The 24,542-nt window shown below is 53.0% G+C and overlaps 1 protein-coding gene across 6 annotated transcripts in view; it reads left to right on the forward strand.

Annotated features, from left to right (window-relative positions):
• Window positions 1–24,542, forward strand: part of NOL4L (nucleolar protein 4 like) — a 125,064-nt gene that overhangs the window by 65,807 nt on the left and 34,715 nt on the right. For 3 of the 6 annotated variants that reach the window (XM_037497047.1, XM_054697120.1, XM_037497056.1), the window contains exon 4: window positions 603–712. In XM_037497047.1, the coding sequence (XP_037352944.1) occupies window positions 603–712 (110 nt within the window). Of the gene's footprint in view, window positions 1–602; window positions 713–22,143; window positions 22,326–22,829; window positions 22,852–23,853; window positions 23,893–24,542 lie in introns of those variants that run through there. The other 3 variants (XM_037497073.2, XM_054697130.1, XM_037497090.2) reach the window with 3 other exon arrangements.

A 24,542-nucleotide genomic window follows, 5' to 3' on the forward strand; every position in this document is an offset into this window, starting at 1 on the left:
TTATATGCCATGTGGCCTGTGTGGCCAGACCCTGCTTTTTCAAACGAAGCCCCAAATCCCTGATTTTTTTTTAGATTTCTTTTTGTTTATTTATGCATACAAGAACTGGGGTGTAGGCCAGAGGTTTGGGGGTGAGGGGATTCACTAGAGACAGAGTGGGGGGCAAAGCAGGCAGATTTACTGAAATACACTGCTGAGGGGAGCAGCAGACAAGACAGGAGAGGTCTGCTGTGCCATTTGGGTCAGCTCCCTGGCCGGGGATTGAACTCAGGTCAACCAGCGATAGCACTGAGACTTAACCCCTACACCACCAGGGAGGCCCCCAAATCCCTGATTTTTAAAATGTAAAATCTCTCAAAACACTGGCACTAATTTAAAAATATTTTTAATACAATCCAGGCCACACCTGTGGTCCAGAGATGGTGGGTGAGCTACCAGTTTTGTGACATCTGGCCACAGACCGGTGACCACAAACTGGTGGCTGGGCCAGCATCTGCGGCTGGGTCCCTCCTCAGGCTCCATGCTGAGTTCTCCACACGGTGTGTGGGGCTCCACTGGTGGCCCACAGCACTGAAGGGGTTTCCTTTTGTTCTTTCTGCCAGAAAACGAGCCTCCCTCGCCTCTGGTCTCCGGGATTATCGATTACAACATGCCTCTTACCTCCACGTACCTGAAGCAGATGAAGTTGCGTGTGATGAATTCCCAGGAGCAGGTAAGGCACCTGTCTCCCCTCATCCCACCTGGAGGCATCCAAACCTGCCTGGATGTGGTGGATTCTGTCCACGATGTTGGGCCATGGCCTGTGTAAACACACTAGAAATCAAAGAGGCCCTTACCTGGTTATGTAGGCCGTGCGGTCCAAGCTGAGTGGGGAGGGAAAGCATGTCCTCCTAGTTAGAGGGTCCGCTGGACAGAACAACCCCTGAGGTCTTCATGAAACCCAGGAAGCTCAGGCTTTGCCAAACCTCACCCAAGGGCAGGGTATGGGGGTGAAGGGGGCAAACCTTGACTCTTGTGCTCTGCTCTGCTCTTTTTCTGCTACTTCACTTGCCTCCTCTCCCCAGGGAGAAGGAAGAGAGAGGGAAGGGGGTCCTGGCTGCTGCCTGTAGCCTCTGTTACCCTTGGGGCACAGGAAAGGCAGAAAGATGGGCCTTGGAGGGTGGCCTGGGTGAGATAAAGCCCTGGGGTCCCTGGCTGTCCAAGACTCCCCAGCTCTGGGTTGCCAAGGACTGCAGGAGCCATGGAAACAGGCCTTGAAAAGAAAACCACTCTCGCCTGCCTCCCCACACTCTGCAAAGCAAGAAGCCTGATCTTCCAAAGAAGGCCTAGGTGAGCGCTGCCTTCTCTATGCCACCCCGGCCAGAGCAGCCATCCCCACACCCGGCTTCACATGCGTTCGTTCGTCTGATGTGACATCCGAACCCACCGTGTCTTTGTGCTTTTCTCCCCCATTCAAAGTCTCACTTCCAGCCCTGGGTGGTCGCAGCTGGTTTTCTTGGCAGCCTGAGCATGCAGACCCCAGCCAGGTGCCCAGTTTGAGGACTTGAGCTGGTTACTTGAACATCCCCAGTTCTGCGCTCCACAGAGGAACTGGGGGCGGCCGTCCTATCCCCATACCAGCTCAGCTCATAACAGGGCGGGGGGTGGGGGGGCGCTCAACCCATTGCGTCGCAGCGTCTCCCGTGTCACCTAAGAGTGTCTGTTCTGTGATGGTCACATCCCTAAGAGCCCTCTCGTAATCAGAAAGCACGTCAGGGGAAATGGTGCTGCCCTGGGGCTTCCCGCTCAGAATGGCAAAGTTGTCGTGTGCAGGAGTGTCGGTGATAAGGGAGTTGCTTGCTGGCGTGGGACACACTGTCGGGCTCCGTGTGCTATTATCTCTGGCTCCCTCTGAAGAGGAACTTGTGGCCTGCCTTCCCCACAGAAGCGGCTCCATCCCATGCAGCATGGCTGCGACCACAGAATGCTGCGGAGGACAACGTAGTGTTGGGGGCCAGCGTGCAGGCAATATGGAAAATCAGCCCAGCCCTAATGTAGCCGAGAACCCAGATTAATGATATTTTATTAATGCTGAAAAGCTCTTCATCCCAAAGCTCTGAGTGAGAAAAAAATTCCCAATCATTCATTTTTTTCCAGCACTAGCTATCCAAGGAATCAATAGTCAGGCGAGCAGAGCATTTTCCTTCGCTTTGCTTTCAGCAGACAATGAACAGGTGGTGGGCTTTGCTTGTGAAAGGGCCAGAATCAGGTTACTTGCTGTCCGGTGCATCAGATTAACATACTGGGAAACGGGTCCTTCTCTGCAGAGGGTATTAGGTGATACGAAAATCCCTTAACAATATTCACACAAAGAGAAAAGATTTTTCTTGCGGTCTCGTTCAATGTGGCAACTACTTACGGGATCCTTGAGCTGCAAGACACTGGGAGGTCAGACCCCCCCCCACCCCTCCCTGGACCTCCCTCCTTAGACATGGACCCCAAGAGCTGCCAGGGACCACACTTTGCTGACAGTAGGAAAGTGTAGCCTGATGGGACTGTCCCTCCCTCCCCCTTACTCTGTCCAGTTCTCATAAGGATATAAAATTGAAAAATTTTTTTATAAAGATTTATTTATTTTTATACAAGAACCGGGGTATAGGCCAGAGGTTTGGGAGGGTGAGAGGATTCACCAGAGACAGAGCGGGGAGCAGAACAGGCAGATGACAGAAATACACTGCTGAGGGGAGCCGCGGGCTCAACAGGATAGGTCTGAGACGCCATGTGGGATTCTCGCCGGCTGGCCGGGATCGAACCCACACTGCAGAGGCTGTGGAGAGCTTCACAGTGCAGCGCTCAACCCGCTGCACCAAAGGGGAGGCCCTAAAATTGAAATATTTAGTTGCACTGATGATGAATCTGTCTTGTAGTGTCAGGGTAAGAAGACTTCCTGAAATGGGGCTGTCTGGGAGAGTTCTCCTTAGCCTTCTCAGATAAGATGAGCTCCCAGAAGGGGGGGAGCAGCCACACTCGGCGGGGGGCGGGGGGGGGGTGGGCGGAGGCAGCCGTGAAAGCTGCAGCCCAGCTGCCCGGACTTCATGTCCACTTGCAAGGCTGTGTGCAAGATGCGCCCACAGTGCCGGGCCCCTGCTTCTCGACGCCCCTGCTCCTGTTCCATTTCTCATTTGGTTTTCCCTCATACTTCTTGTTTGAATTACGTGAGTGGCACATGGCCTCAGTAGAAAAGTCAGTAGTTAAAAAGCAAAAAGCCTTTGTGATAAAAACCACCATCATCCCATCATCCAGATCGCTGCGGACATTTCCATGTCCCCCTTCTAACCGTGGAGTGGAAAGGGACATGCTGTATACCTTTCACGGGCTGCTTTGTCTTTTTTTTTTTTCATTTTTTTTTTTTAAAGATTTATTTATTTATGCATACAAGAGCTGGGTATAGGCCAGAGATGCGGGAAGGTGAGAGGATTCGTCAGAGACAGAATGGGGCAGAGAACAGGCAGATCTACTGAAATACACTGCTGAGGGGAGCAGTGACGAGACAGGAGAGGTCTGCTGAACCATGTGGGTAGCTCCCTGACCGGCTGGGGATTGATCTCCTGCTGCAGAGGTTGCCGGATTGCTTCCTAGTACAGTGCTTAACCCCTTGTGCCACCAGGGAGGTCGTGCTTTGTCTTTCTAATGCAGATTTCCCATATTATTCCAGAGCCTCTTTGTCCTCTTTGCCTTGGTGTTCCACCTAGCAAATAAGCTGGTTCTCTAGTTTTCCTGCCATCTCCTTCCATCCGTCTATTGGAGCACCTGAGCCAGGTACCAAGGAGAATTGGTGAACCGAGCAAAGGCTGTGCCCCCCCTGCTCTCACAGAAGTGAGAGAGAGGCAGGGAAACCTAAATCAACACTCTGGGGTCTTTCGGAAGCGCTTACACAAGGGAGGAGGAGGGACAGGAGAGCAAGCAGGTGGGCCTTTAGTGGCCCCGTTCTGTGCTCAGCACTTTACCCACTACACCCCCGGCTCTTAGCTCTGCAGTCCCGTATTATCCTTGTTTTACTGATTCTGTGGCTGAGACTCACCAGCGGTCAGCACTTACCAAGATCAGGCATTAACCTGCAATGAGACTCAGATCTTTCCACCCCTGAACCTGCGCCTGCACCACGGCCCCAGCCCTGCTTCCCTCCTGTACTGGGGGCAGCTGTGCTCCTTTGAACCCTAAGGGTGAGCCACCCCTCAGTCTAGCACCCAGCTCAGGAGGAGGGAGAGTGTCTTCTGCTCGGTGCCTGCAGAGCACGTCGAGGGCTTTGTCTGGCTGGGGAGCTGGGAGCCGCCTTAAATATACGATGCTTAAGGAAACGCTGGAAGAATCATTTGGCAGCCGTTTGGCGTCCTGCCTTGTGAACGCTTGCTTATCTGCAGGGGTACGTGTAAAATTTGATGTCCACAAGGACATTATCCTGACCTCTCCTGAGAGCGTGGTGTTTGAACCAACACCCCCTTTTGTAGAAATCACGCCCAGATCCGGAAGGAGAGAGACAGCACCCACTTGTCCTTTCATTTCATAGAACCGGGGCTGAGACACTGGGAGGTTCTGAGACTTTCCCAAGGCTACCCAGGCTCAGCTCTTTTTCGTTCCCACCCACACCCGCCAACTCCTCGCTCTGCCCAGAGCAGGAAGGCTGTCAGCACCTTCCTTCCCCCGCGCCCCCCCCCCCAGTTCCTGGAGCAGCGCTAATGTCCCACTAATGGTTTTAATGGTCCTCCCAGCCGCGTGTGAAGTGGTGCGCTGCTCCATTGTTTAAGCCCGTGTGATGGAGGCTCTTACTTGTCTCCATTAACCTCTGCCTCCCTCTCCTCTGCCGCGCTCCTGCCCATGGTTTTCCATGGGTGGGGTGGGAGGGGACTGGCCGCCCCCTCCCCCCACACATGTGCAGCCTGCAGGGAGGGTAGCCAATGCCCAGGGCCCCTGGGGTCTCCACGGTGTTGGCCCTCTGGCCCGCCAAGACTCCAGCCCCCCCCACCGCAGCCACAGACCCTGGAGTCAGGCTCGCTGCACCAGTTCCATCACCTAGGAACTGGTGCGGGCAGATTGCTTCACCTCTCTGTGCTGATTCCCCTACCTCGCAGAGCCAGAGTTATTCCCAGAGTGAAGTGACACAAAGCCAGCCCAGCGCTTAGCACCGCGCCCGGCCTGGCACTGGAGAGGCACGGAGGAAATCTCTGACCTCGGCGGCTGTTGCCGGGGATGTTATTACACAACCTTTGCTTAATGGAGATTTAACAGAATGACCTTGTACAAGAGACCAGAGCCATAAAGATGCATAGGAGAGTGTCCTTGCTCTCAAGGAGCATTTCTTAGTAGAGCAGACAATGCAGAAGCCACGAAACTATAACCCAGGGCAGAAAACAGAATGGAGAGAGGACCAGACACCTGACAAGTCGTTCAGAGCTTGCAGTCTTTTAAAAGGGGCGAGCAGAGCGGTCCTGGGTGAGAAGCTGAGAGGTCACAGCAGGGTAGGGGTGGGGCGGGAAGAGCGGCTGGGCTAGGGGAGGCCTGAGCCAGGTTGCAGGGGCGAGAAGAGAGCAAGGGGAAGAAAGAGAAGTAGGGGATTCTGAAAATGGGCCTTTGTTGGAAATGAAGCCATGACAGTCCTTTCTGCATTGGCATCGGCACTGGCACTGGGGAGCTGGGCAAGGGCTGGGGCAGGAGAGGAGCTCAGTGGGGGTTGGGGGGGAGGCGGGGACTTCCCAGGCCCCCACTCCTGAGAGAAGGTCCGTCTCAGAACCTCTCCTCATCAAGTTTTGGGGTTTTTTTATAACTGCCCTAAATTATATTTCTGATAAAATGTGTCATTTTAACCATTTTTAAGCATACAGTTTAGCCAAGTTAAATATATTCGTGATGTTGTACAACACTCTGCTGTTTACAAAATTTTTTCCGTACCCCAAACAGAAACTATCACTAAGCAATGATTCCCCATTCCCCGTCACCCCCAATCCCAGGTAACCAGCATTTCACCTTCTGACTCTGTGAATTGGACCACCGAGGTACCTCATTTAAGGAGGATCTTACACTGGCCTTCTGGGTCTGACTTCACTTAGCACAACTTGTCCAAGGTCTGTTCATGTTGTAACCTGGGTCAGGACTTGACCCCTTGTTTTTTTTCATCCCTCCATCCTCTCCCCGCTCCCTCTTAACCTCAGAGCCCTCAGGTTGTTTATTGGCCTTCCCTGGTTTTGAAAGTGTTTTTCATTATCAAATTATCTGCTTTGTAAATGTCTAGTGATTGCTTTTATTGTTTGGACTTACTTTGCCACACATGACATGATTCACCCAAATTCCCTCCATCTTGTTAAAAATGGCTGTATGTCATCCTATCTTATGGCTATAAAATACCCCAAGGTGTGTGTATACCACATCGTCTTGATCCGATTGCCCGGTGATGGGCATCCAGGCTGCTTCCATGTCCCAGCCATTATAAGTAATGCTGCTGTGAACATGGCAGAACATGGGGGCTCTGTGTCAAAGACCTCACGTCTCTTGGATGGACAACCAAAAGTGGTATTGCTGGATTGTGCCGCATTTCCATTTTTAGCTTTTTTTAAAAATATTTTATTTATTTATTTTTTAAGATTTATTTATTTGTGCATACAAGACCTGGGATGCAGGCCAGAGCTGCAGGGGGCTGGTGAGAGGACTCACTAGAGACAGAGTGGGGAGCAGAACAGGTGGATTGACTGAAATATATGGCTGAGGGGAGCAGTGGGCACAACAGGAGAGGTCTGCTGCGCCATGTGGGCAGCTCCCTGGCTGGGCATGCTGCAGAGGCTGCGGATAGCTTCATAGTGCTGAGACTTAACCCTTTGCGCCACCAGGGCGGCCCCTCCATTTTTAGCTTTTGAAGGTCAATCCAAATTCTTTTTCAAAGTGGTTTTACCACCCTACACCCCCACCATCGGTGTCACAGGGCTTCTCCACACCCTCAACGCATTTGTTGGAGGCCTTTTTCCAGGCATAAGATGGTATCTTGCTGGATTTAACTTGCATCTCTCTTATTAGAAGTGATGATGAATGTTTTTCCACATCTCTGTTGACCTTCTGGATATCTTCTTTGGCAAATTGTTTGTTTATATCTACCACTCATTTATTAACTGGGTTTTTTTAATTGTTAAACTGTATGAGTTTTTCATGTATCTTGGACAAAAATAATCCCTTACCAGTTATATGTTGTGTAAATATTTTCTCCCATTCAATAGGATGTCTTTTTAATTGTCTTGTGTTTTCTTTTGCTCTATAGAAGCTTTTTAACCTCAGGTAATCCCACTTGTTTATTTTATTATTTTAATTCCTTTTTCATAGGGAACTTCATTCCTTTTTATGGCTGAATAATATTCCACCACATGGAATAGATCACATTTTGTTTATCCATTTATCTGCTGGTAGATAGTTGGGTTGTTTCTGCTTTTTGGCTCACCATATTCACTTTTTTTATCCTCTGGACCAGGTTATGGGGCAGGGAGAGCTTAAGCATGTTCTCTTCCTTTACTGAGTCCTTACCCATCTTTGAGGCTTTCATTTCTCATGAACACTCTCAACCTCCCATCTGCTCAGGAGGGCCCCAAGAAGAAGGGCAGGCTCTTACCTGTGGGGGAACAAGGAGTGCTGGCTTCGACTCCCAGATATCAGAATTTGACAGCAGTGGGTGGTGTCCTCCTTCCCTGGAGTTTACTGCCTTGACCACCCGATTCTAGTCCGTCTCATCCCCTTCCCCTCCGAACTCCCTCACAGAGGTATTCTGGGACCACTTTCTCAGATCCCACCCTTCTTCCATCCTTCCTGACTCCCAACCTTCCTGGCTGAGATGTTGGCTTCCTTTTCTTACTCCATCTCTCTCAGACACCTCCCTCCTCTCAGACACCTTGCACCAGCCTCAGCACCACCCTCCCCTCTCCCCCTTACTTATTATGTAGCTTATCCAAGGGGGTCTGGCTTTGCCTCCACAGAGCCCAAGAAAGGCCTGAAATGCCACTGGACACATTTTCAAGATCTGAGAAGCTTTTCCCGTCTTAGTAAATCCCTGGAACTGTGGAAGGTTTGTGCTGCAGCAGGAAAAACACAAAGCAACTGAAATACTGACCTTGACCAAGGCTGTTTGGATTTCTCCAGGCAAAGAATGATCCTTGGCGCATTTCTGCTGTGAGAGGGTGTGCAGTCAGGGTAGCTGCTTTCAGGTTCTGCCTGTGCCCACCTCAGTCTCCCCCAAAACCTCAGGAGGGCTCACACTCAGAAAAGCTATCTTTTTTTTTGTTATTTTGTGCTTATTTTTATTATTAGAACATATTTGAAAGTCAGCACTCTGTTCTGACCTCCCCACTTCAATTTCTACTCTCCAGAGACAGCCTCTTTTCTTTCCTGTCTTTGACTGTCTTTTCTAGTGCTTTACCTCCTGTTTCTAAATAACATGCAAATACTTCTAGTTCTTTTGTTGTTTACATTTAGTTCTTGATTTTTCAATCTAGACTCCTTTGATTGTTTAACTTCTTGCAGAAGGAGGTATTTTACACTGTTATCCCTTCTCATAAACATACTTATTTCTCTTCCCTCCATCCTTCAGTATGTCTGAATCTCTCTATTTAGATAAATCACTATCATTATTTATATCATTATGACTCTATTCCTATTATTCATAGCTAAGTCAATTAGCATGCCATGATTACATTTCCTCTCTTTTGATTCCCTGGAGTTAGCCATTGCCTCCTTTTTCCAACCGTCTAAGTTTTTATCTTGCTTATAGTGTTTTGTCATTTTTGTTTTTATGTATTCAAATGTGTCAGTTTTTTCCTTTAATGGCTTCTGCATTTGAGTCTTTAAAAGGCTAATTCCACTCCACCTCCATGTTTTCTTTTAGCACTTTCATGTTTTATTTTTTTAGGCTATATATAGAAAAGTTTTAGATTTACAGAAAAATGAACACAGTACAGTATCCCCACATTGCCCCCCGCAGTTTATAGTATTATCAACATCTTTCGTTAGTATGATACGCTTATTACATTTAATGAACCACTACGGATACATCTTTATTAACTAACATTCATAGTTTATTGAGATTTCCTTAGTTTTTAACCTAATATCCTTTTCCGGCTTCTCCACTGTCTTATCCAGAACACAGCATTACATTGAGCTGTACTGTCTCTTTTTTTTTTTTTTTTATTTTAAAAACTTTTTTTTTTTAATTTTTTTTTTTAAGATTTATTTTATTTTTATTTATACAAGCACTGGGTACAGTCAGAAGCACGGGAGGGTGAGAGAATTCACCAGAGCCAGAGCGGGGAGCAGAGCAGGCAGAAGGACCAAGGTACACTACTGAGGGGAGCAGCGGGCGGCAGGAGAGGTCTGCGCGCCATGTGGGACCCTCCTCCTGTGGCCGAGGAGCAGCCGGGGATCGAACCAGCGCTGCAGAGGCTGCGGGCAGCTTCCCAACCCAGCGATCAACCGCTGCGCCACCGGGGAGGCCCTGTACTGTCTCTTTAGGCTCCTCTTTGCTCTGACAGTTTCTCAGACTTCCCCTGTTTGTTTGTTTGTTTGTTTTTTTAAAGATTTATTTTTAATTTTTCATGTGTACAAGAGCTGGGGTGTAGGCCAGAGGTAAGGGAATGAGAGGATTCACCAGAGACAGAGTGGGGAGCAGAATAGGCGGATCTACTGAAATCCACTGCTGAGGGGAGCAGCGGGTGAGACAGGAGAGATCTGCTACACCATGTGGGTAGCTCCCTGGCAGGGGATGGAGCTCAGGCTGCAGTGGTGATAGCGCTGAGACTTAATCCCCAGGCCGCCAGGGAGGCCCAGACTTTCCCTGTTTTTTGATGACCTTGACAGTTTTGAGGAGTACCAGTTACATACTTTGTAGGATTTTGGAATTTGTTTGGTATTTTTCTCAATATAAAACTGGGTTATGGGTTCTTAGGAGGAAGACCACAGATACAGCATGCTGTTTTTATCGCATCCAATCAAGGGTGCATACTGTCAGCGTGATTCATGGCTGTTGGTGTTGGCCTTGGTCACACCTGACTAAGATCATGTTTGTCAGGTTTCTTTACTGTACAGCAACTCTTTTTCCACCTCTCTACACTGGACGTTGGAAGGAAGTCACTGAGTGCAGCCCACACCTAAGAGTGGGGAATGTGCTTTCTCTCCTTGAGGGAAAAGTAGCTGCATACATTATTTGGAATTCTGTTGCATGGGAGATTTGTCTTTCCTTCCTCATTTATACATTTATTTAATTCAATCATTTATTTATATTGCTATTTATTTTATACATTGGGTTACAATGTAGTACCACTCTATTTCATGCTCAAATGGTTCCAGCGTTGGACACCAGGAACAAGAGCTCTTGGCTCCTGCACTCTTGACATTTCCCTACCCCCCCTCCACTGCCGCCCATAGTGAATATTTGGGGTATTTTTAGGGGGATATTTTTGTAGGATGTCACTGTGGTTTTATTTTGGTGTTTCTTGACTTTTTTTTTTTTTTTTGTGGAACCCTCACCGGCGGCTGGGGAACGAACCGGCGCTGCAGAGGCTGCGGGCAGCCTCGCAGCCCAGCGCTCAACCACTGCGCCACCAGGGGAGGCTCTGTCTCTTGACTTTCTGACACTAAAAGATGCTCCAGTTTTATCTTATATTTTCCCTGCCCAATCTAGCATCAGCCATTCTCCAAGGAACTGATTCCTTTGCTTGAAGAAGCATTATTCGAAACTAAAATCTGGGTGCGAGGTGTGCTTGTTGCTACTGGGGGTCCTTTTAGGCCCGCTCAGCTGACAGCAAAAAATATATAAGTCTTCATTTCTCGTATTTCACCTTTGAGCCCTTGAAGCTTGTCTGGTAGATTGGGAATATAAAAAAGTTTTATCTTTTTGTGTCCACATCATTTATTAAAGAGTCTATTTGTTTTCTCCCATTGATATGAGATGCCACTTTTTTAATTTACAAAATTTCCATCTGAAACAGAACCTACTTCTGTACAGTCCATCGGTCTTGCTAGCTGTTCGTGCACCAACATCATACTGTTTAAAGTATTAAGACTAATGTTTTATTACCTGGTGGGAGGGATTCCCCTCCCCCCTTGTCCTTTTTAAAAGTTTTCCTGACTTGGAAAAAAGGCATTTGGAAAAATACTATTTAATACCTAAAAATGCTTGCATCCTCTTCGTGGTGTGGGGAAAATATCTCAAAGGCCCTGTTGATGTGACCACATCAACATTAAGCTAAGACACACCACAGGCCTTTCTGCTCACCTGACAAACAGGGATGACTGTGAGGAATAGCAGGACCCCAGCACTGACCCAGGGAGCTGTGGATGTGGGCAGGCTGGCCTTGCCATCCTCCTAAGGATGTTGTCCAGCAAAGTAAAGCATCTATCTCTGTACTTGAGGGGGGAAGTTTTCTTGGAAACCTCTTTTTTTGAGAGGACAAAGAGGGGAGAAGAAAGTCCATTATCAAGCCTTTTTGTTATGGGGTATTATTTTAGTGATCAATATATATTATTGAACATCCTCAGCCGCTTTCTAGAAACTTGCTTCAGTTTCCAAACACTCAAAGAAAATAAAGGTTTCCGTTGTTTTTCCAGGGCTGCCTGGGCTCAGAGAGATCTATGCCTCTTTCTTCCTCCTGCTTCCCTGAAGCTGTGTAGGGGAAAAAAAAAGAAAAGCCAAAACAACTGACATCCTGTCTCCAAAGTCAGTTGCCTGATGGAGTCAGTAAATACCCAGAACCTAAGCGGCTATTGTCCGCATTAGCTCCTAAAGGCCCAGTCCCCTTCCCGGCTGCGGCACCCACCCCCATTCGTGGAGGTAGCCGAGGTGGCCTTTCAACCTCATTATGCTGGGTGGGGGGGCGGGGAGAGGGATGCAAGCAGTGCCCATAATTTACTGGTGCAGGCAGGAGAGCTGCCTGGTGCCAGGAGCAGAATCCTGCATTCAGGGCTGGCCTGGAGATGCTTTATCTGTGTCAAGGGAGAAGCCAGCGCGAGGTCAGGAGCGCTACCTGGGTCTCCGTAAATGAGGGGGGGCAGCAGCAGCTCTGGCTCTCTCGTCTCAGAGCTCTGGCTACAGACCAGCCCCACAAGGCTGCGGAGCAGCTACCCCCCGCTGGTGTGTGAGGACCAGAGGTCCAACAGGAAAGGAGGCATCTCTCCCGGGCTGGGCCAGGAAGGAGCAGCTCAAAACATCCAGATGGTCACTGAACTGATCGCCGACCTTGTGACCCCCTCCCTCCCCACAACTCTGCACCCAGCCTGCTGAGGCTCAGGAGGCCTTGTTGTCCTGTGGCTAAGTCCTGTTGGCTTTTTGGTTTTGTTTTGTTTGTTTTTTTTTTTTTAACGACTAAACCCACAGCTCCATTTCTCAGAAACGCCCAACTCTTTCATCTGGAACAAGTGGGACATTTCAGGCAGGGCACTTTCCAGCCCTCACTGGTTTTTTGTCACATTTTTTTGTGGGTGGGACCCTGGGCGGCTTTGTCCAGCCTTCCGCTTCAGGCACTGAAATGCAGACAGCTCAGCACCTGGTGGCTGGGCATTTATCAGTAGTGGCTTTACACAGATTTCTGACCCGCCTGACTCTGGCTAGCCCAGTTCTTCTCCTGTGGGGCCCAAACAGGTCCGGGCACCCCAGCAAAGAGCTGCTCCAAGAGACCTGACCCCACTCAGTGGGTGGGTGGGCCAGGGCTTTGTAACCAGACCTGGAGGATGCAGGAGGGTTGCAGACGCTTCAGCAGCTGATGTCTGGAGATCAATTAGAGATAATGGCTTCGGGTGGACTCAAGAAGCATGGCCAAGATTTTTCCTGCTTATGATTGTGTTTACCTCATTAACGGGCCTCCTTTTTTTCCTCTCAGGGTGGGAGGGCACAGTGTTGCGTGTGAATCCATGCGGCTGCTTTGTTTTGCTCAGGGTGACTGGGCGTGGACCCCCAGGGGGCCAATGCCCCCACCCTCTCCCTCCCCTTCAGCTAGGGAAGCCAGGGGCTCCTGGCTCCTGCGCAGTCTTCCAGCTCTTGCCCTCCCTGTGACCCTGCATTTGTTTAGTTTTTTAAAAGTTTCTTTCTCCATTCATTCAAAATTCATTTTCATTTCCTACTACGTCCTGGACACTGTTCCGAGCACTAGGGTACAGCAGAGAAAGGCAAATTAAGGCGCCTACCCTTGGAGAACTCAGAGGCCGGCGAGGTGATAAGACAAGTCAGTAAGAAAAAAAATTCACAAAAGTGCAATGTTGGGGACAGAACCAGAACATGGTCAGTTGACAGCAGCCAGCACTTCTGGGTGCGAAGGCCTCGGTGAAGAGGGGCCTCCAAACCAAGCCTGAAGGATAGGTGGGCCGCCCTGTGGATGAGGGGGGAGGCTGTCCAGATAGAGGAGACTAAAGGTCTGGGCGTGGGGGCAGCAGCGGGTTGGGGCAGAGGGCCAGGCGCAGCGTGGGGTGAGCCACAGGTCTGCCGGGACAGGTGGGGTCAGCCGGGTGGGGTCAGCCCGCAGGTCTGCCATTGACAGGGTCGCCTCTCTTCAAAGTGACTCCCTGGGAGATGGGTCCCAAGCTTGGCCCACCTGCCCCTCCCACCCCCAGGCCCCCTCTTTCTACAGAACCCCAATAACAGGGCCTGGATAGCCCTGCGCTTTGGGACGGTCAGGGCCTCAGCCCAGCATGACCACAGCAGCCTGGCCTCAGGCTGGGCACCCCCTCCCTCCTGCAGTATCCTCCTTGGTGGAAATGAGTAACAGAGCCCTCGCCTTGCCAGCCCCTTGCTTGTTTGAAGGCTTGGATGTTTGGAATGGCTCCAGGTGCCTCTTGAAAAAATAGGACTGAATCAGAAGATACTCTTTAACCTGAGCACTGTGTGGCTCAGGTGGTACCCAGGGACACCTACAAGGCCGCCTCTGCGTCTTGCCCTCCTGTGGCGTCATAGGCAAGGGAAGTAGGTACCTGTCTGCTCCTGAGCACCACAGCCCTCAGGCCCAGGCATGGCCCTCCTGCTGGGCCTCTGCAAGGAGTCAACACTCTAGAGAAAGGGCCGCCTTGGGGTGGGCTCCTTGTTGTCTGGTCCACTCACACACGGGAGCCCTGTGACTCAGTCAGGGCTGGCTGAGACCACAAGTGCAAAACCCCAATCGACTGAAGAGCAAAACATGAAGTTCTTTGACTCCTGAAACAAGAAGTGTGGAGGAACCGCTGTTGTGCTCATGTCTGCAGTGTTGGGCTGGCGCCTGAGACGTTCTTGACCTTTATCTCTTGCTTGCAGGCTGTCTGCTATGGCTCCAACCATCTTGCCCACATCCAAGGCAAGATGGAGATAGGAAGGGGTAGGTGAACTCAGTCTCACAAAGCAGAAGCTGGCCAGGAGACCTTTGTTGGCATCTCACCGGACAGGGTCTTTTGGCCGTTCCCAGCTGCAATGGAGGCTGGGAAGAAAAGAATCTCCTTTTCCCGCCCTGTTGGGTTGCAGGTGAATTGTAGTATCTGCCAGCCTGGGCACCATCAGCTGAGCTAGAAGAGTGCATTTGAGTGTTAAGATGCCAAAGGTTTGGGCAGGAGAAAAGAAGAGCAAGGAAGCTGTAAAGAAGGGAAAGGGAGGCAGAGGAGGGAGGGAGGTCCAATTGTCGGGGGCCTTGTGGGTGCCAGACTACCTGGGGAAACTGAGGCTCAGCTTTGGAGATCTTAATTAACTGGTTTGAAGACACAGAGCTCGAGAGAAGGGAGAGCCCTGCTCCCTCCAACGTTGGTGCCGTTACTTCCCAAGGGAAGGGGAGGGAGAAGAGAAAGCCCTGGTGAGGGTGGTGAGGGTGGGGCAGGCCCAGTGCCCTGTGGCAGCGGCACATTCGGCTTTGTGACCGGCAGGCCTGGGTCTGCTTTATCTCCCCACTGCAGTTGGTGCCATGGGGTCGTATCCCAACACAGAGCGGAGACCAAGAAACATTGGTGGACTGTGGCTGTAGTTTTCATTCTTGGCTTTTTTTAACATTACCATCTTTATTAACACAGCTAAACTCTGGGTCTGAGGCGGTCCTGGCACATCCTGCATCGTTGCATGGAAGCTCACTGCCACCTTCAGAAACAAGGTTCTTTGCTGTTGCCCCATTTTAGAGTTGAGAAAACCCAGGCTTAGGGAGATGAAGTCACTGGCCCGAGGTCACCCTAGGGAAAGGCCTGAATACAAACAAAAGTCTCCCCCCTCCACCCTGATGATGATCACCAAACATAACTCCAGGCCCCAGAAAGGGCTCGCCCCGCTGCCCCCAAATCCTTGGCTGTTACTCCCCCGCCACACTCACGTGCAGGCCCTGTCACGTGCAGAGATATAGGGGAGGAAAGGGGAGTACTACCTGCCCCTTTCTCTTGGGGTTTCCTGAGAGGAGAGTAAGTTAGCATCTGACAGCTGAGGGGCCTCTGCTCTCCTCCATCATCACTGAAGCAGCTAGAGTTTCAGCCCAGCCCAGCCTCCCCCAGGGGCTGCATAGAGAAGCCTTGGGGTCCAGCCAGCAGCCAAATGCCTCCAAGCAGCCCAAGCCCATTCCCAGTTCCTGCCTTCCCCTCCAAATCTCTGACCCCACGATGCCAGACTCATTCGCTCTGGTGGAGGCCAGCGGGGCACCACGCCACACCGTCCCCGCCTTTGCAGGGCCCACAGTGCACTCTGGGCGCCCACACGCCCTGCCTCAAGCCCCGCAGCCGCCGGCCTATGAGTGCCTGTTCCCTCGCTATTGGGTGACTGGATGAGTCATTTAATCTTCCTCCCCTACTCTTCACGTGCAGAACAGCGATAGCAACCCCGTGCTTTGGCTGATTAAATAAGGTAACACATACCACCACCCAGCACAGGTGCCTGGTATAGAGTGGGTCACGGTAGTTGCTTCCATCAAGCTCCAGGTCGTTCAGCCATGATAACTAACCTCGACTTCCTCACATTTAAAAAAAAAGATTTATATATTTATGCATACAAGAACTGGGGTCTAGGCCAGAGGTGCAGGGAGTGAGAGGATTCACCAGAGACAGAGCAGGGAACAGAACAGATGGATTGACTGAAATACACTGCTGAGGGGAGCTGCAGGCGAGTCGGGAGAGGTCTACTGCACCATGAGGGTAGCTCCCTGGCCGGGGATCAAGCTGCAGTGGTTGCTGATAGCTTGACAGCACTGAGACTTTAACCCCTGCGCCACCAGGGAGGCCTGACTTTTTCAATTTTTCAAACATTTCCTGAAATGTAGCATGCACCTGGAAGAGAGCACTTATCATTAAGTAGACAGCACAGTACATTTTTATAAACTGAATCCACCTCCTGTGAACAGTTCCCAGATCAAGAAACAAAGCATCATCAGCACCCAAAGACCCTTTGTGTCCCTTCCAGCCACCACCTCCCAGCAAGGGCGACTTCTCATGGCACCAATTGGTTTTGCCTGTTTGGAACTTTATGTAAATAGAATCACACAGCATCAACCAGTTTGTGAGTGCCACTGAGCGTGCCTGCAGGAGGGGCAGTTTGTTCCTCTCTGGTCCTGCCTGCGCCACCGTGCAGAGGGAGCACAGTTCTCTGTCGTCCACTGAGGGCACTGGGTGGGTTCCAAGCTAGGCAGTGTGAACAGGGCTGCTTTGCCCATTTGAGCATGTACCTCAAGGTCCACCTGTACTCTTTTCTGTTGTGGGTACACCAAGGAGTGGAGGTGCTGGGCTGTGGCTGGCCTTGGCTTTTTGGCTGAGCTCCTCCAAAGGTGCTGGGAAAGAAGGCACGCGCTCCGTAGGTGTTACAGTGTGGCCAGTGCTGAGCATGGGGGCTTTAACTCTGCTCTGGATTAAGCAGTGGGTGGGACAGGTGCCAGGTGACACGGTGAGGGGGACTTTGCTACCTAAGTGCCTGTGCCAGCCCTCGAGCACTCACGTCCAGTTGGGGAAGCGAGGCATAACCACTGGTGTGTTGAACGATGGAAAACTAAGAGATCTATCACTGGAGCCAGCTAGGTGGTCTGTGGGACTAGTGCCGTGAGTCAGAGGGGCCTAGATTTGGTGGGGATGAAGGCTGTTTTTTGCTGCTGGCCCAAAGCACCTTTCATCTAGTGACTGTCCAGGTACCCAAGTGTCACCCCCTTGGTGGAGCCCTCTGGGATCTGCTATGTCCTCTTCATACCCTGGGCAGTTCTTTTCTGCCAGGTCCCACAGATGTCAAGTACAAACCGAGTATATATTCCGTGACCAGAGCCACACAGTCATTTGTCTAACCACCACCTTCCTGCTGACCCGCAGGCCCAGAGTAGGCAGCACTGCATCTGTGTCGTTGGCTGCTCTGTCACTTGTACTTAGCACGGTGCCTGGCATACGGTACGGAAGCTGTTCTGTTCTTAGTTGTGTGTCTGAGACCCACAGAGGGGGGAACACACAGGTGACTGGGGGACATAGGTGGTAAGTCTGGTTGAAGTAGAGCTCATAGTTTGGAACAGAAGGGTGTAAGGCCAGCAAGGCTGTGGAAGGACTCAAACACCAGGCCAGAGAGCTATAACTTGATTCTGCCAACAACTGGGGGCCACTGAAGGTTTTGTAGTAGGAGAGTGGCATGAGCAGAGGTTGACTGATGACATTTCAAAGCAACACATTCCTGAAAAGTAGATTCATGAAATTGTAACTTTTACCTTTTGTTGTGGTTATTAGGAAAGTATATTTCAACAAGTCAGGCTCTTTTAGTTATATAGATAGTGGGAAATTGGTCTAAATAAAGAAGGGATGAGTAAATGACATTTGACTACTTTGCCTAGATTTCAGCAAAGGTGTCCAGCTGCTCTGAGGTGGCAGCCAGCTGTGCAAAACTCAGCGAAGGCAGGAATAAATGGGTAAGCTGAGCTGCCAACCAGCCCGCAGATGGAATATTTTGAATTCAGGCATGTGTGGAGCCTTTGGTGCTTCTATAAACTTCTTTTCCTAAAGGGATGTCCTCCCCACTTGCCACCTGTCACATTCCTCCTGCCTTCCTTGGTTCAGAATAGATGTCACCAAGACTTCCAAGAATGCGCCCTCTACTCCCAGCTCCTCAGGCAGAAACCTCCCTCCTTTCTCGGTAACTGTGCCTTAGAGCTCTAAAGCCCCTCTTGGCTTCGGCAAGAGTTTAATTGTCTTTCTTGTGCTGGCGGGGAGGTGGGCAGGATGAGTTCCTAGGGAGGAGAAGTGAGTGCTGGCCCTACCTGGCATGAAGATAGATTCTAGGCCTACAGTACTGGGACAGGAATCGCCATGTCAGAGTACAATGGACACGTTGAAAAATAATGGGAGATTAGTGTATCAGAAAGATGGCATTCCCAGTCAGTGGATAAAGGTGTGTTATTTATTTATTTTCTCTCTCTCTCTTTTTTAAGATTTATTTATTTATGCATACAAGAACTGGGGTACAGGCCAGAGGTGTGGGGGGTGAGAGGATTCACCAGAGACAGAGTGGGGAACAGAACAGGCAGACTGACTGAAACACACTGCTGAGGGGAGCAGCGGGCGAGACAGGAGAGGTCTGCTGCTCCATGTGGGTTCCTCCCTGACCAGGGATTGAACTCGTGCTGCAGTGGCTGCAGACAGCTTCATAAGTTGTGTCTCAACCCCGCCGTGCCACCAGGGAGGCCCAGGTGTGTTTTTTAAAAGATAGTATTGGAATCATCTTCCAGGAGGCTGCGGGCCCCAAATACCCGAACCTAACATCTGCCACGGCCCAGGCCCTGGCCCACTGTGCTGTTCTGTCCTAAAGTCAGAGCGTAAGGAGTGTCAGGTGGTAGAATATCTGAATGGGAGCTCACACAAAAGAAAAAAAAAATAGTATCAGGACAACTTGAATAGCCACTTGAAAAAAATAAGCTAGCTGGAATAAAGATTTAGTAAAGATGTAATGAAGCTTAAAATGTTCTCAAGGGAAATATGGGTGAATTCCTTTCATAATCATAGGGTGGGGAAAAAAACTTTTGGTTTGACCATAAGCCTAAAGCCCAAATGAAAAATATTTAATTAGGTGATATAAAAATGTCAAATTTCCATATGGCAAGAAAAAAAAATCCCATCGTAAGCAAAAGACAACAGAGGAAAATATATTTGTGAAATATATGATTAATAAGATTAGTTTCCTTCATTTTCAAAGAGTCCTTCAAAAAAAAAAAAGACCACCAACCGAAATAGAGAAATGGGCAAAAGTATGAACAGGCTGTTCTAAAAAAAAATACAAGGGCCGAGCAGGCACATAAATGCACGCTCATATTCCCAAAAGGGGAGGAACAAAGGACAGTAAGCGAGACCCTTCTTCACCGCTCAGGTGGGCGAAGATTAGCATTCTGAGCCCCGAGTGCTGACAAGCACTGACAGTGAGACAAGAACTGCTGGTTGCTGGTGCAGAGTGAACGGTACTGTGTTTATGGAGAAGGATAAGGCCGTCGCTGTGGAGATTTACAGTCAGGTGATGATGATGATGATGATGATGATGATGATGACGACGATGATGATGAGGCCACCAGCCAGCAAGGACGCCCTCTGGGGGAAATGGTGTATCTGTCTTTTATGATCTAACCTCAGAAGCCGTACATTTTCCTTCCACAATATCCACTGGTTCGACAGCCCTGTTGTCACAGGGGACTTGGGTGTGGTCCCAGCAGGTATTGACTATCCAGGTGTGGAGTATGGCGGCCACCCATATCTAGTTTCAAAGGGGAAACTCGGTTTTGAAACCCACTCCATTTGGCTGGGCCTCCCCTGCCGCTCTTGCTCCCTTGTAATCTCATCTCCTCTGATCTAAAAACTTAATTCAGATTGTACCCTAGCCTCACTCCTAGAATCAAGCCACACACCTGGCAGTGGTGTGCCAGGCCCTGCAGACCTTCATCGCTTCCTGCCCTCCCCACAACCGGCTGCACTCAAGCTGCCTTGGCTACCTTTCGGTTCCTCAAATGCCAAGTTCCTTCCCCCACCCCCAGGCCTTTTGCACGAGTGTGTCCTCTGCCTGGAAGATTGTGCCCCCCCCCAGGTCTTCGCCCAGTTGTCAATTTCTGCCATTCTCAGGTCAGGACACATGTTGGCTTATTCCTCGGAGGGGCCGTCCCTGACTACTCAGCCCAGAGCCCATTCTTATCTCCACCCTCAACCCCTGTCTCCACTTCCCTTTTATTCCTCCCATCTTCTGCCTCTCCTTCACCCTGCCTTGATCTCACTTGTCCCCAGATCCAGCCAAGATTCAACATTGCATTTAGTTATTTCAAGTTAATGACAATGAATCTTTTTAAGAATCCAGGGCAGTTGTGTTGTAGAGAGTCTCTCTGTATTTCTTATCTGGTTGTCTCTTCATGATCAAATTCAGGTTAAGATTTTGTGGGAGAACATGGCATAGCAGAGACACAACGTAAATGGCGATGTGTGCTCTTATTGCACGCCATCAGGAGGTGAGCACAAAGGGGCGCCATTTTGAAGATTGCTCAATTTGATCACTTGGTTCAGGGGTATCTCTCCGGTGTCTCCATTGTGCAGGTCCAAGTTCCACTTAGTAAATAATTTGTAGGGATAAATGGTTTTTTTAATGCCTTGAGATACTAGAACAGCATCCATTTTTTAAAGATTTATTTATGCATACAAGAACTGGGGAACAGGCCAGAGGTGTGGAAGGTAAGAGGATTCACCAGAGACAGAGTGGGGAGCAGAACAGGCAGATCTACTGAAATCCACTGCTGAGGGGAATAGAGGGCGAGACTGGAGAGGTCTGCTGTGCCATGTGGGTTGCTCCCTGGCCAGGGTCGAATTCGTGCTGCAGTGGCTGCAGATAGCTTCATAGTGCTGCATCTTAACCCCTTGTGTCACCAGGAAAGCCCTGGCATCCATTTTGGTCACTCTAAGAGCCTGTTATTCCTAATAACAAACTCTTGGTTCCTAAGGTCGGGCTCCCACTTGGGGAGAGCATTCTCATCTCCTGTAGGCATCTGCCTGGAGGCTTGGCTGTTGAAGGAGCTCCACAGAGCAAATGCCTTGCCAACTCTCTATTTACAAAAGCCCCCACTGTTCTCAGAACCTGGCAGTGACAAGAAGACAGTTACTGCCCCTGTAAGCCATGGGGAATGACCTTCTCTGCCGTGGTCTACCAGACTGGGGCTGGAAGAAGAGACACTATTGGGAGAATTCGTGATCTAGAAACTAGGTCATGCCATTCCTTGTTGGGATCTGCACTATGCCACTTTAAGGATGGAGTTGTCCTGTGGCACAAGGACACTGAAAGCAGCCTACACAAGGTTACTCAAGGAGTGGCAGCTCTTGCAGGAATAAGGATCCAGGAGATTTCTGCAGGCTTCAGCACACATGAACACGTGCCTGAGCCGTAGTGCTGCTAAACAGCCAGGTTTCTCTAGAGCTCCCGACAGCTTTCTGTGGGCTGCGTGGGACTGGGGCCATTTTATCTCAGGGATAGTACAAGAGTTCACATTTCATGCCCAGAGAAAAGTACCGCTCTGCCCTCCTGGGCGGCACTAGCTCTTTTTTATTAGAGAAGAGGTGGGTTATCTGGGTTCGATTCCACCTTTGCACTTGAGTTGGATTGGGCCGTGTATTTCAAGCCCAGATGTGCACACTGCTGTGAAATAGTGAATCTGGCCAAAAGTCAGAGGTCTCTAGAAGTGCAATGGGAAGGGAAGGGACATATGGGACTGGGAAACATCTCCTCTTCTGAGGGAAGAAGGACACTTCCCACATTTGGGAAACCCCCACCTTTCCCTGGGTGGACTGGAGATTCCAGGCCAGTCATTCTAAAAATCATCATTGGGCACGAGCGTGTGATCGCTCAGGTCATGAAGTCGCCGCACTGCCCAGCACCACAGGGCGTGAGAGGTGAAGGTCTAATGCCTCAGCTTGGGCAGCATCCTTGCCTTCAGGGATAAGACGTGCGGAGAGTAGCCTGCTTAGACCCTCTTTGAAAAAGAAGGCCTGAGTTTTCTCGTGTCGGCCAAACCTTGAGGACGTGCGGGGGGCCGTCCCTGCCGCTGGTCGGGGCGCTGTCTGGCATCTCCTCCTTTTTCTGCCGTGGACGGCGAGCCCGGAGCCCGCGGCCGTGTCCTGCCGGCGCTCACCTGTAGAGGGAGCCCCGCTTACCTCGGATTGTTCACAATGCGGAGCTTTCAGTGGAAGAAAGAAAAAGGCTTTTTACAGGAAAAAAAGTTGGAGGGCTCAAGGCAGGCTGCTTCAAAATTGCAAACAATCGCGGCGGCCGTCTCGTGCTCCCGGCTGCGCTGGGGCGCCGTGAATGAGTCGGAGCGTAAAGTCGGCAGCCGCTGCCTTTCCTTTTCGGATGCGCCCCGAGGAACCAGGAGGTGGGATCGTTATTGTTTTTTGCTTGTTTGTTTGTTTTTCCCCATTTCCTCAGAGAACCCCACGCGGTCACCCCCCACCCCCGTTAAGGCAAAGCCTTTGCCCCCGGAGGCCGCCGAGTGCCCGCGGAGGGCGTGAATTCGAGGAGGGGCGCCGGCCCCCGATCCATCTTCTCGGCCCGGGTCTGACTGCGCCGTGCGGGGACGCGCGTGTTATGCTCCAGGCGGAGTGTGAGGTTGCTCCGAGGTGCGGGGTCCCCCACACCCCCGGCGGGCGAGGTCCCCCGCAGCCGAGGGCTGCCGCCCTGACCCGCGCGGGGTCCCCTCGGCGGCGCGGGGCGCCCGCGAGCGGGGCGCGCCCGGGGCGGGATGGAGCCGCGTCCTGGTATTATCCGGTCACTTTCCGACCGCGGCGTCCGCGCCGCCGGGAGCTCGCGGCGAGCGGCCCGGGCGGCACAATGACCGGGGAGGGGGCGGGGCGGGGCCGCGGGCGGCGGCGCTCGGGGTCGCGGCGCGCGGGGCCGGGCAGGTGAGCGCGGGCGGGCGCCCGCCGGGGAGGGCGCGGGGCCGGGGGGCGCAAACTAAGTGGTGGGGAAGAGACAAAGGAAGAGTGGAGAGCGAGACGGTGCGAGGGGCGGGAGGGGGAGGGGAGCGGAGCGGGCAGCGGGCGGGCAGCGCGCCGAGCAGCCTGAGCTTGAACTTGATCTAGAATCCGGGGCCCAGAGGTGGGAGTGGGGGGCCCGGCGGAGAGCTGCCCACGTGCCCGGCTCTCCCGGACCGGGTCTCGCTCCGACGGCCCGGGGGCCCGGCCCTCGGGCGCTGCAGCCCTGCCCGGCCGGACCCGCGTCCCTGGGGAGCCCGGAGACGCGCGGGGTCCAGAGCTGCCCCCGGGCCCCGGCGCCGAGAGTTCCGAAAGGTGCCCGAGTCACTTTCTTTGGGCCAAGTCTCCCCTCTCGGTCCGAGGGCACCGGCAGACCCGGCCTCCCCGCCACGCCGGCCCCGGAGACTGCGGCCTCGGGGAGGGGAAGGGCGCGGGCCCCCGCGCTCCTCCGGGGCGCAGTCCGCGGCGGGGATCGAGCTCGCGGCGCTTCCCCCTTAAGAGCGCGCTCCCCCAGCGCACGGCGGCGCGTCCGGCGCCCTCCTCCCTCCCCCTACCTGGCCCGGCACCCCTCCTTCCCCCCGCCCCCCGCCCCCCTGCTTCTCCTCTCCCCGGTGCCCCCTCCTCCCGCCCGCCCCCCTCCGGCCGCTCCTCCTCCCGCTGCGTGCGCCTCCCCGCGCGCCCCTCCCCCCGGCCCCCCCGCGCCCGGTCCCGCCCCTCCCCCGCCTCCCGTGCCCGGTGCCCCCTCCCCCGCCGCCCTCCGGGCCGCGGCGCCGCCGCCGCTCGCTGGGCCCTCCCCCCGCCCCCCGCCCCCCGCCCCCCGCCCGGGCCGGCCGTGACGCGCCGCGCGGTCCAGCCCCTCTCCCCGGCGGCCGCGGCGGCAGCAGCAGCAGCTGGAGCCCGGGGCTGTCAGCGCCGCCCGCCCCGCGCACTCGCCCCGGACCGCGGGCCCCCGCCTCGCCCCCCGCCCAGGTACGGAGTCCGCGCGATCCCGGCGATCGGGCCGTTTCCGGGCCCCCGGCCGCCGCCCCCCGCCTCCCGCCGGCCGTTGAGCTGCGGTTAGGGGGCGGGGGGCCGGCGGGGCTCCGGGGAGGGGGCGCGGGGGAGCTTCCTGCGCCCGGGCTGAGCGGGGGGCGCCGGGGAGCGACTGCGCCCGGGGGGAGCGGGCTGGGGGGGGCGGGCGAGCGGGGTCGAGAGCGGGGGGGCCCGGGCGGCGGAGGCTGCGCTCTCGGGGCGGCGGGGTGCCCGAGAGGTGTGCCCGGCTCCGGCGGCCGGGGGCCCCCAGGCGCACCCCACTCGGGGGCCCGTGCGCGCCGCGGGTCCTGGGGGGCGGTGATTGTGCGCGCCGCGCCGCGGCATTGTGCGGCGGCCGCTCGGGGTGCGGGGGGCCCGGCCCGGGGTCCCCGGAGGAAGGCGTGCGCGGCGGCCGGGCGGGGGCCGGGCTCGCGGTGCGGCCGGCGCGGCCTCGGGAGAGGGAAGTGGCCCGGGCTTGGGGATGTGAGGACGGGAAGCGTGGAGCGGCGAGGGGGGGCTCCCCGCCCCGGCGCGGGGAGTTGAGGCGCGGTTTGCAGAGTTGCGCCCACTTCGGCAGGCCCTGCCCCTCCCGCGGCAGACGCGCTCAG

Source organism: Talpa occidentalis, unplaced genomic scaffold (genome assembly GCF_014898055.3).
Source record: "Talpa occidentalis isolate TD23 unplaced genomic scaffold, MPIMG_talOcc4v2.1 talOcc4.10, whole genome shotgun sequence".
NCBI lineage: Eukaryota > Metazoa > Chordata > Mammalia > Eulipotyphla > Talpidae > Talpa > Talpa occidentalis.